The 13022-nt window shown below is 36.5% G+C and overlaps 1 protein-coding gene across 4 annotated transcripts in view; it reads right to left on the minus strand.

The window, feature by feature from the left end:
- The window catches only part of FNDC3A (fibronectin type III domain containing 3A), a 221055-nt gene that overhangs the window by 91150 nt on the left and 116883 nt on the right, over positions 1–13022 (minus strand). The window contains exon 1 of one of the 4 annotated variants that reach the window (XM_010363847.2): positions 2979–3094. The exons of the other annotated variants lie outside the window; for them this stretch is intronic. Within the exon in view, the coding sequence (XP_010362149.1) occupies positions 2979–2985 (7 nt within the window). The 5' untranslated portion in view covers positions 2986–3094. Of the gene's footprint in view, positions 1–2978; positions 3095–13022 lie in introns of those variants that run through there. 4 annotated transcript variants of the gene reach the window in all.

Consider the following 13022-nt stretch of genomic DNA (forward strand, 5'->3'; position numbering starts at 1 on the left):
AAAGCGAAAAGGATCTCTTCTATATGCAGAATTATAATCTACCATTATATAATGGCTCTCAGCTATAAAATAAATGAAGGAGGAAAAGCTTAATTGTAGGGTAGGAAACAAATAACTTTGTTAATATTATACATACTTCAGAAAACCAGAATAAAGGGCATGGAGGTCCCAGCAAATCCGGATTACAGCCATTCTGCCCTTTCTAGGGAAGGCAAGGGGTGAGGACAGAACCACACAGTGGTGGTAAAATTAGGGCTAGGGAGATGAGAGAGCTAGGGAAGAGAAAAGAGAATACAAAAGAAAGGGGGTATAAGAGAGAAAATACTAAAAAGGAGGAAGGAAAGTGGGGAAAGTGGAGAAAAAAGGGGGAAGCAAGGAGAGGAGAAAGGCAAGAGGGGAGAGAAGAAGGGGAGAGCGAGAGTTAAGAGAAGAAAAGGGAGGGATAAGAAAGGGGACAAGAGGCAATTAAGGAGAGAGTGAAGAGAACACAAGAAGGGAGGGAGAGGAGAAAACAATGGTAAGGGGGAGGAGGAACGATGTGGAGAAATGGGAGAAAGCGGGAGGGGAGAGAAAAGACAGAAGAGGTGGGGAGGAGAAGAGAAGTAGGGATAAGACTGAAGTGGTTGAGAGAAAGTAAGAAGTGTTTGTGTAGAACACTAAATTACACATATAATATCTGGCTGAAAAGAACTTTTCAACAAGATAGTCTTCCCATCCAAAACAAGCCCACCACCAAATACATGAAGTTGTCCAGAATATTATCTTAATTATATATAGCTAATACTACTTCCATTAGCTAATTTAAATAAAATTACAGTAAACTAACTTCCTGAATCCTTACAGGTGGCTTAGATATTATTTATAGTATGTGAAATTCAGAGAGAACTTGACAGAATTCACTGAAAATCATATTTGTAATCTTAATAAAGGCCATTAGCATTTGCACTTTTACTGTGGGTCCTTTTATATGCTGTCATATTTAATCCTTAGAGTGAGTCATTAGAACAGGTGTTTTTGTTTTGCCATCAGAGTAATAAGTTATTGCTAATTACATTCAAAATAGTAAAATCACATAATTGCTTCAAGTTGCCCTCCTTTTACCAGAAATATGAATATATATGTAGTTACAATTCAAACCATTTTATACTTTGACAGCCGTTAAAATAGTTTATAATTTGGTAATACAAAATTCTACTTTGTTTTTTAATTACATCTAAGTGTGATGCTGAAAACAGAAATGTAACCTAAAATAAACCAGCAGTAAATATATTACTAGAGGTAGCCCAGGAAAAAGACTGATTAACTTACTTCTTTACGAAGTAATCCTTTCACTCTAGCAAGTAATTTTGTTTTTATCCTGAGGCAGAAATGGTACGTGGTTAGATTTTTTTTTTTTTTTTTTTTTTTTTTAGATTGAGTTTCACTCTGTTGCCCAGGCTGCAATGCAGTGGCACTATCTCAGCTCAACGCAACCTCTTCCTCCTGGGTTCAAGTGATTCTCCTGCCTCAGCCTCCTGAGTAACTGGGAGTACAGGTGTGGGCACCACCAAGCCCAGCTAATTTTTGTATTTTTAGTAGAGATGGCATTTCCCCATGTAGGCCAGGCTGGTCCTGAACTCCTGGCCTGAAGTGATCTGCCAACCTCGGCCTCCCAAAATACTGGGATTACAGGCGTGAGCTACTGTGCCCAGCCAAAATTCCAAATATAAATGTGTCATTTAATAGGTTTTATTATTATTATTATTATTTATTCGAGACAGAGTCTCACTCTGTTGCCCAGGCTGGAAGCAGTGGCATGATCTCAGCTCGGCTAATTTTTGTATTTTTAGTAGAGACGGGATTTCCTCATGTTGGCCAGGCTGGTCTTGAACTCCTGACCTCAAGTGATCCACCTGCCTCGGGCTCCCAAAGTGCTAGGATTACAGGTGTGAACCACCATGCCCAGCCAGATTATTTTTTAAAAAGACAATTTAATGGTATCATATTTAATGCCTAAAATATTGTTGTGAAGTAACATTCAACACTGAATGCAAACCCCTATTGTATAAACATAATAAATACAAGTATCGATGTTTAGAACTACAGCATTTACAGCATCTCATGTCTGTTGTTATTCCTGTGTCTATAGTAGCAAAACCTTAAAGCCTTGCATATTTAATGATGTAAATGTTTGATTAGCTCCTTAGTTCCAACAATACTTCTTAATTTAGAAAGTAACAGAAGATTAACTATAAACTGACTTAAATTTGTATGCAGTGAGGGAGATTTTGTCCCAAGGAAGAAACTCAGATCATATTGTCAAATGTAGACTTGGCACAAGAGTAGCAATACCTGAACAACTGTGCATACACCTAGCAGCTCCTTTATAATCTATGTGATTTGAGCATGATTTACCCCAATCATGGAGCTATTAAGCATACATTTCCTATTTCAAAAACCTGCAGAAGAGTCAACAATTCTAACCAACTGTCTTAAGAAATCTGAGAAGCTCCCCACCCCAGCTTCTTAAAAAGTGCCATCACTGACTTAAAGAAGATATTTCATCTAGTATAACTTAAATTCTTCCTTATTTTTCCTTGTTAATATAGATTCATATATAAGAGTTTTTTTAAATAAAATTACAAATTTGTCCAGGAGTTTTAATTCTTAAAATGCAACGTGCTGCTGCTGTGCTACACATTCTCTATAAGCCAGCTTTCACAATGGCTTCCAAATACTCTGATGCCAATTTTCAGATTTCAGCTCTAGAAGAAAAACCTAGTAAAATAAAGCTCCTAGAATGGAATACTCTGTGGAATATAAAATTACAAAATAACTCGACACAGTCTAACCTTTTTGTAATTACACGGCAATTTAAAATATTTTTATAGCGATTAAATTTAGCATCTATTTTTAAAAACACACGGCATGACTTCAGATTAATACAACGCTTTCTGTCTTAAAATAAGAGCAGAATGTTAGAAAACAGCAAATCTTACCACTCATTTTGTTTTTACAGTAGCAGCACAGAACAAGAAAATCCAACAAGGAAACAGCGTAGTACACGTTAACAGCTTTAATTGGAGAACGGTCTTTTTTTTTTTTTTTCTTTTGCAAGGCTGTAAGAGGAAAAGATCCTTTGACCGAGTCATGTGATAGTCATCACGTGACCTGCAGTGACCCGGGAAAGGGGAAGGGGAAAAAAAAGCAAATGTTCCCGCTTGCAGGAACGTTTCTGATACAGGAAAAAAAAAATGATTAAATGATTTCCATTGCTGCTGCCCTGAATTTGACCATCTTTCAGACTTCCTTATGAACCAATTCAAAAGCTTATCAAAGTATACTTTTCAGAAATATATATTTGATGTAAATGATTCTCTTTGTGTTTACTTTACCTTCAATAACACTACAGGTGCTATCTTCTAATTTTTTACTCATGTAGCCTGCTGCTAATTTTCATTTATAAAATTTGAGATAATATTTATTAATTTAAAAGATTCAGTCTGAAATGTCATTGTATAACATAATTCTCGATAATCCTTAAGGAATATCCACAATACACAAATAGAATATAGGTAGACATGTGAATAATTGTGTATAGAATTTGGTAGACGTGTCTCAAAGGTGAGACTTATGTTTCAGGCTGTTATTTGCCTCTTAAGAGAATAAAGACTACCACTTTCATCGTTTTTTTTTTTCTAATTTAAGATTTAAATTAAAGTGCAGGTGCTCAGTAGATGGCATTCTTACTCATATCCATGAATCTGAAAAGGCAGCCTCAGGTGCAGGTTCAGAGTTCTCTATCCAAGAACAAGTAGAGACCAGAAAGGAGATCAAAGATATCCAGTTACAACAGGAAAGAAGAACAAGAACTTTTAAGAGATCTTTCATTACTTTATGGTGCTATGTAACTTCAGAGGAAATTTATTAACAGCTAACACAAATATACAGGTAATGATAATGACAGTGGTTTGTAACAAGTTGTACAGGGGAAAGTGAATTTTGGTACTAGAAGATATACTTTAATAACAACTTCAGTATTTATTAGCAAGGCAATTTACTGCTCTTCTCTGAGGTCTTAGCTTATTTCAGTGACAAGGTTAATCAACATCATAGCATTGTTGTGAGAATGAAATTAAATAAAGTACCATGATGAGTATCATCAACCAATATACTTGGTACTTTATTTAAGGAACTTTAAGCCTAGATTTTGGACATTAAAGTCATGCTGATGGACAAGAGTTGGGATGGAGAACAAAATTGAACACAGCACCAAAGCTGTCAATAAATGAGGACTCAGCCTTAAAGCATTGAGAAGGGATAGAGGATTGTATGCACATATGCCGTGATCTCAAGGAATAAGGAACTTTAGCGTGAAACAGGAACAACAGTGGTGAAGGGAAGTAGCTTTGGACTATCTGCAGACTACCAGCACTGCTTCAGGAGAGGACAGGAAGTCTCTGCTCCTGGGGCATGCGGGGGAAAGTGTTCCAGGACATCCAGGCTTCATTTCAAGGCAACACAGGAACAAGTGTTCTGTAAAAAGGTTGAGGATATAAGGGAATTTATTTATAATGGAAAAAAAAAAACTTTCTAGTGAGCATAATGGAAATGATTGAAAGCAGATGATAAGTTAAATAATCAGTCAAGAAATGGAAATACAGCTGTGTGAAAATGTGAGCAAAAATAAGAAGGTGGTCTGCAGAGGCTTGCTTTTTGTTTAGGGGCTGAAGATCAGAGACATGGTCGGATTGACAGAGGGGCTGGGTCTAATGTTTATGAGTACATTCTGTTGATACCAGGAGACTCCTTGCCCTTTGGTCTCATTTTTCAGGGCAACCCTGCCTTTTTCATAGGAATTTTGAAGTTGACGATTACCCTTCCCCACTTGTAAGAATAGGCCCTTACTGTCTTATCTCCTCTGGGGTGTCTTACATGTATTTACTGAGATCTATTTCTCTAGGTTATCCTTTGCCAATTATTTCCCACCTTTGTGTGAGATGGGGCCTCTGAATGTAATTACAGTTTTTGAAACGTAGAGCCTTATTATTAGATAATCCTGCCTCTTCCTCGCTTTGTGCCCTTGGCAAGCTACTCTGCTTCAGTTTTCTTACCTGGAAATGATACTCACTTCACTTGTTAAGATTAAGTGAGTTAACCCAAGTAAAACACTCCAAATGATGCCTAGCACATAATCTGCACTATGTGGTTATTTTTGAAAACATGGTGATTATACTTTTACATACTATAACTATTATTTACTGAGTATCATCAACCAATATACTTGGTACTTTATTTAATTTCATTCTCACAACAATGCTATGATGTTGATTAACCTTGTCACTGAAATAAGCTAAGACCTCAGAGAAGAGCAGTAAATTGCCTTGCTAATAAATACTGAAGTTGTTATTAAAGTATATCTTTTAATACCAAAATTCACTTTCTTTCCACTGTACAACTTGTTACAAACCACTGTCATTATCATTACAGTGTAGGGTAAAAAGGATTTTAAGTACTAAGATAGGCTGATGGTGAGGGGGGAGATTGAAGATTGCAATTTAAAATAGAGATCAGTTTAGGTTTCAATGAGAAGGTCACATCTGAACCAAGACTTGAAAGTGTGGGAGTGAGCCAATGTAGATATCTGAGGTAAGAACATTCTACACAGAGGGAGTAAAGGCCCTAAGGGGGAACATGGCTGGCATGTTTAAGACTTAACAAGGACACCACTGTCACCAGAGCATCATAAGTGAAGGGGGAGAAAAGGAGTGAGCTTAGAGTGATTAAGAGGGAAATGAGTTACACTCTTGTTAGGTCTCATAGGTCACTGTATGCTTTTACTTTGAGTAAAGTAAGAGCCATTGCTGAATTTTAAAACATGATCTAAGTTACGTTAAAAAAATTCAACTGACTTATACACATTGCTGGTAAGAATATGCTACAACCCTTTTGCAAAACTGGCAATATTTGCTAAAGTTGAACATATGCATACTCTATGATCTAGTAATTCTACTTTTAAGCATATGGGCAGTGGAAATGCTTACATACAACACCAACCAAACGATGTAATTTAGAACATTCATAGCAGTACTAATTTTAATAGCACAAAAGTGGATGAAGCATATCTGGGGATGATTAAGTGTTCAGATTTGGACATGTTACATTAGAAATGTCTATTAATCATCCAAATGCAGATTTCAACTAGCAGGCAGTCCATTTTACTATTCTAGAGTTCAAGGAAATACCTACCTAGTCTAGAGATACAAATTCCAGAGTCTTTGGTAGATAGGCTTTAAATCAATGAGACTGGATGACATCAACAAAGGAATTAAAGTAGATAGCGAAGACAATCTAATGCTTTAGATAGGAGCATGAACACTGCTGCTATCTATATGTCTCTCAGCCCAAATGTGCAAATGTTTCTTTAAGGTATGTACCTAAGAGTAGAAATGCTGTGTCTTAAGGTTTTGTGAATGTTAATTTTTATAGGATAGTGCCACATACTTTTCCCGAGTATATTAATTTATATTCCTACCAGCCAGGCATGTGTTAAGAGGTTCTACTGAACCTCTCCATTACTTGGTATTTAGATTTTTAAATTTTTGCTCTCACTTTGATCTTATTTTGTATTACCCAGCCCATGTTTTCCACCTATTCTTTTACTGGGTAGTCTTTTTTTTTTTTTTTTTTTTTTTTTGAGACGGAGTCTCACTCTGTCGCCTAGGCTGGACTGGGTAGTCTTTTTTAAAACACAGATTGGGAAGAGTTTTTGTGTATTCAGAATACTAATTCTCTATGGTTACACTGGTTGCAAATATCTTCTTCCTAGTTTATGATTTATTTTTCATATATTTTATGATGTACCGAAGTTCTTAATTGTAATTGAGTCAAATTTACTAATCATTTGATAGTCAGCATTTTGTGTGTTTGTATCCCAAAAAAACTTTCTCTACTCTGTAGTCATGAAGATACTCTCTAAGTCTTTAAGTCTTCAAGCATTAATTTTGGGGTGAGGTATGAGGAAAGGATCTGATTTCATTTTAATCCAAATGGATAACTAACTGTCCCAGCATTGTTTCTTGCTCCCTATACCCCTAGGACATGTCTCTTACTTTTCGTGGGCACGACAACGCAATTAAGATTGTCTTATAGAAGATCTTTTTTTAATAAGAGGATGGTACCCAGCCAGAGCATCCATTCTACCAAATGACTTGAAATGGAAGTCTCCAAAACCACACTTTTTTTTTCTTTTGAGGTGGAGTCTCGCTCTGTTGCCTGGGCTGGAGTGCAGTGGCGCGATCTCGGCTCACTGCAAGCTCCGCCTCCCGGTTCATGCCATTCTCCGGCCTCAGCCTCCGGAGTAGCTGGGACTACAGGCGCCCACCACCATGCCTGGCTAATTTTTTGTATTTTTAGTAGAGATGGGGTTTCACCGTGTTAGCCATGATAGTCTGGATCTCCTGACCTCGTGATCCATCCACCTCAGCCTCCCAAAGTACTGGGATTACAGGCATGAGCCACGGTGCCTGGCCCCAAAAATCACATTTCAACTCACCATAATCAGGCTTTTGTCCAGCCCACTCCACTGAGACTGCACTGGCAAAAGTCACTGAGATCAAACTCTTACTTACCAAATCCAATTAATCTTGCTGACAACTCTCTTAAATATTCTCCCTTAACATATGAAATACTAGTTTCTCCTAGTTTCCTTTCTACCTCCTGATCATACTTTTTCAACTTCTTTAATGGCTTCTTGTCTTCTGCTCTTCCTTAAGTGTTTGTTTTCCTGGGAGTTTTGCTCTTGGTCTACATAAAACTCAAAACCAGTTATTTTTTCCATCAATAGTCACTCTGCCTCTGTGTTACCCGTGATAAGTTAATCTCAAGACAGAAATGTGAGAATAATCCTAGACTCTATTTTCCCCCTCATCTCAACTTCCACGTCATCTATTTGGGAGTTTTGACAGTTTTATCTCCTAAATATCTCTCAAATCCATGTTCTCTTCTACTCCACTGCTATTGCCTTAGCAGCACTAGGCTCTTTCTAGAACTATTCCAGTATTCTCCTAATGGGTCTCCTTGCCCCCAGTCCCTAGCAATCGATACATCTCTCACACTAATGCTAAATTGATCTAAAAAAACCAAATTTCAGGCCGGGCGCGGTGGCTCAAGCCTGTAATCCCAGCACTTTGGGAGGCCGAGACGGGCGGATCACGAGGTCAGGAGATCGAGACCGTCCTGGCTAACACGGTGAAACCCCGTCTCTACTAAAAATACAAAAACTAGCCGGGCGAGGTGGCGGGCGCCTATAGTCCCAGCTACTAGGGAGGCTGAGGCAGGAGAATGGCGTAAACCCAGGAGGCAGAGCTTGCAGTGAGCTGAGATCTGGCCACTGCACTCCAGTCCGGGCGACAGAGCCAGACTCTGCCTCAAAAAAAAAAAAAAAAAAAAAAAAAAAAAAACCAAATTTCATTGTATCCTCCTCTGCTTATAACCCAGAGACAATTCTTTATTGTGATGAGATGAAGTCCAAATTCTTTACTGTAGCCTACTAAGCTTCCACATGAACTGGGTGATGCCACTCAAGCTGGTAAAATACTAGTCTATCCTTGTCAATACTATGTGAACCACATTTGTTTCCACTGGGATCAAAATGTCTTCAAGTGGAATGTTGTTAATATTTTGCGATTTTATCATTCATTTTATTATAATTTGTTATAGCCTAAACATAAGGCAGCATAAGGTAGTGATGAAGAACATGAACTCTGAGCTAGCCTGTCTAATTCTAATGACAGCTTATAGCTGTGAGACCTTGCAAGTTACTTAACCTCTTTGTATCTTAGTTTTCTCACATGTAAATTGGAAATAATTGTTCTATTTCATAGAGATACTATGCAGACTGAGTGAGTTCATATTTGTACAGCACTTAGAACAGTGTTTGGTTCACAGTAAGTCCTTAAGCAATGTCACCTAAGCACAGTGCTAGTGCTTACATTGACAAGCCTACCTGAAAATCAATAGTTCAGGAATGGTAGTTAATATGTTAAAATGTTATGAAGAAATCCAAACAATTGCTATGACATGCCATGCTATTAAGATAGCTCTCTGCAAATATTTGAGATAATATTACAAAAATAAGCAGGTACATTTTTAAGTTTGCTAAAATTGTCATATAATTAAACAAGAATGGGAAAATGAAAAATATGCTGGTCACTGCATAATGCATTCCTATAAACTGTAATCTTCTCAATGCATCCTCTGTGTTCCTATAGAACAATTGTTTGATGCATATACTCAAATTAACGAGGTCTTCAGGAAACAAAAAATACATGCATTCTGTATTTTCCTCACTATAACCAAAAGGTCCTTGAATGTAGTGACCACGCCACTAACACTGAGGATGCGAACTCTGTGGCAAATGGGAGAATAGTAAGGGTATGAAGTTAAATCTTGTTAAGTTTTCTTAGAAGGGTACTGAAGGTAGGAGTCAATATCACCTAAAGCACACAAAAAGCACTGACATTTGGATGGAGAACCCAACATGATTATGCCCTAAATATCTGCTAGTTACATATAACAAAGCAAAATGTACCTATATTTATCTCACTGAAACTACTGTGAAGAAAGATCCTAAACTGTTTCTAGTAAGTAAGGGATATTATATGGAAAACAATCAGTGAATTAGTAGCTAAACCCATTCCAAAAGACAATTTAAGGTGATTTAAGACATATGTAGCACCCAAACCAAACCAAAACCCAAGCCATGACAAATTGAAGAAAAGGGGAAATTAATATAGAAAAAACAATAAGAAAAAAGAGTAAGCTTAAAAAAATCACGAAAACAAAGCTAGGCTTGCTTCACGCCTGTAATCCCAGCATTTGGGGAGGCTGAGGTGGGAGGAATGCTTGAGCCCAAGAGTTAGAGACTAGTCTGGGCAAAATAGTGAGACCCTGTCTCTAAATAAATAAATAAATAAATAAAAATTTAAAAAGGAGGGAGGCTAGTCTTATGCTCTTACTAGAGGATGAGCAACAAAAGCTCTCTGCTCTGTGTAATCTGAAACATGATTAAAATCAGACACCAAGACCACGCTGTCAAGTTGGTTTAGTTAGTTCTTCCCTTCTGCAGTTTAAGTATGGCCCACACTGCCATACAACATGATTCCAATGATTTGGCTTAAAAAAAAAAAAATCTAAAGCAGATACAGTCCAAGATGACTTCTACCATATATAAAATTCAGTAAAGCATCCATAAATGTCTAACTTTTAGCAACAAGTCCTCCAAAATAGTTGCAAAATGAACAGCTACAAAAGATGAATCAGTTTATTTGCAGAAAGAGATTGTTAGTTATGAGGCAAATTAAAAGTAAGAACAGTTGATTTTGATTTTTTTTTTTTCCTGGCAAACCAGATCAGCTGTTTATTAAGGCTTCTGTTAGATTATCATAATCAGGGTCATTTGTATGTCCAAAAATTTAAAAGGCAGACTCATTCACCTAAACAAAGAGTGGTTTCAGGTCACTAAGATATAAAAGGATGGGATGTGAGGTGCACACTTCTACTCTTCTATTTATTTTTATCTAATACTTCAAAAGACTGACTCTGACCCTGACTCTGATTCTTGTGGCAGTATTAAGGTGCAGGTTCTGAATAAGCATCTAAATAATATGTGTTAAACTCATGCACCTTAGCGCTTAATTGACACATGTCCACAGAGTCAAGGGACCAAGGAAAGATCAATGAGATCTGCAACCAGGTGCTCCATAGGAGGGAGTCTATTGCTGGGGAGTGACTGACAATGAAATATGCCAATAGTCTTAGGGGAGATAAGGGAAGTGAAGAATTAGAAACTATAATTTTGTCCTTGGGCACAAATCAAACCTTGTTTCTTCTCCTTTTAACTCTCTCTGATTTGCTCACCCAGGTTTTACCTCTTTTCCTGTTCAGAGGCCTTAGTCAACCTGCATATCTCACCAGATAGTAGCCAGTTTCTTTCTCCATAATTTTTCCCTTTACTTATACTAAGATGATGATTCAACAAAACTTTTACTTTACATTATACATGCTAATAGGAAAGCAATGTGTGGATCAGTCTAAGGCCAAATATGTTTTGGATTGATTTGAGGGGTGAGGGTGTCTGGATAAGGTTAGGAGGCTAGATATTAACCAGAAAATGGTCAATACAGAAGTTATCTGTGTTCTAAGTTAGTATTTCCCAAACATTTGAATTTATGTGCCAGCAAAATTTCAAAACAAATTCTGGGGACTCATTAACCAGCTTTTCATTAGGCCAAGTAAAGACATTAAAAGTTAAGAAGAAATTAAGGACAGAAGGAAGTCTATCCTATATTGTCACATCAATTCATAAAGAGAGGATACTGTAGCTTCAAACATTATAAAAGATTTAACATCAGAATTTTTAAAAAGTCTTAAGTGAATAAATCTAACTTAATGAAAAACCACTACATTATCTTTATTATTCCCATTTCTGAGACTGATGAAATTTCCCTACATCTATGGATAAGGGTTTGGGAATAACTCTTAGTAGTAATAGGGACAGGGATTTATCTTTCAGGCTGGCTGAGCTCTGGTGACAGGAAGAAGGAAGAAACAGAGCAGAGGTAGGATAATTATATTATCATCACCCAATCTGGAACACTTCGGAAGTGAAAAAGGGGGCTAAAAATCATTAAAAATACTAATTTGGTATGTTTCTCTATTGACTGATATATTTTAATTACATTGAGGGAGATAAAGTTCTAACAAAATCTATTGAAAAATAAAATGCTTTACTAAAAAACACATAGGCAAGTACATTAAAGAGCATTTAAAGGTATTCTTCATATTGAGTATCTGAATATTGAGGTAATATAAACAGAACAATTATTCTTAGTACGTATGTATTTTAATTTCTTAGCTATACCTGTCTTTAATTCCTTATCACTGGTATTTAGTTGAACATTTTCTTTCAAATAGACATCTTAATTTTTTTAAATAAAATTGCTTACAATGTTGTATTTTATGGTTTATAAACTTAAAGCTGCTGATACCTTCAACTGACTCTTTTTTGTAATATTTTAAGACTACAATATTTATATTAAGAAAAACTGTTTCTAAGGTGCTATCTGGTAAGCTGGGAGCATATCTGCTAAGTGGAGGATATTCTCAGTTCTATTTTTTGTTTCTTATTGAGATGTGTAAATACTTCAAATATTTTTACAATATTAAGTACTATAAAAACTTTAAGTACTTTTACAAATCTCACTGAATTGTCTTTATTTTTCTTTTGCATGTTTCACCAAATTTAGACCTTGTTTTTGAGCTCATTATTGCTGAAAGGGTTTACTGCAAAATAAAAAACAGTACTGCCAAATAACAGTTACAGATTTATACAATACAAAAAGTGATAAAATCATTCAAACTATTTTTTATATATTCAGTGGCAGAAATATTTAATTTCCTCATATTTATTTATTTAACCTATATGCTTCCCACTGGTCCTTCCAGTAGGTGCCTTGGTGACACCAAGTGGCCAGCAAAGACAGCAGCATCAAATACTTCTGCCACTACCACCAGGAAACTGAAAGGAGTTAGTCTCCGGTCCTTTAAATCTAAGCACACTTTCATTGACTGTTAATTAAGACTTGCTCTGGCAAGGGTCAGGAAGAGAGAATGATCTATTTTGGTTGTCTAAGATTTAACCACAAGTTAAAGTGAAAAAGAGATGGATGAGCTACTTACTAGAGATCAAGGTGGAAGATGGAAATTCAAAATGGTGGTCAACCAAATCTATCACAACTTATTTTAACGAACTACTAATAATATTGTTTTAAAATGATAAATCCAAGACAAATGTTAAACCAGTTAGGTATCAAGATGAGGCAAAAACCAGAACTGTCTAGACAAATTGGGATATAAGGTCCCCCTACTAATAAGAAATACCTATTTATTAAGGCTATGAAACACCTGGGAACATTTATTCATATAAGGCAGGCAATTAGTGTAGGCCTTGATCTAGGAACTCACCAAGTTGGTGAGTCAGA

This window comes from Rhinopithecus roxellana, chromosome 18 (assembly GCF_007565055.1).
Source record: "Rhinopithecus roxellana isolate Shanxi Qingling chromosome 18, ASM756505v1, whole genome shotgun sequence".
Lineage (NCBI taxonomy): Eukaryota > Metazoa > Chordata > Mammalia > Primates > Cercopithecidae > Rhinopithecus > Rhinopithecus roxellana.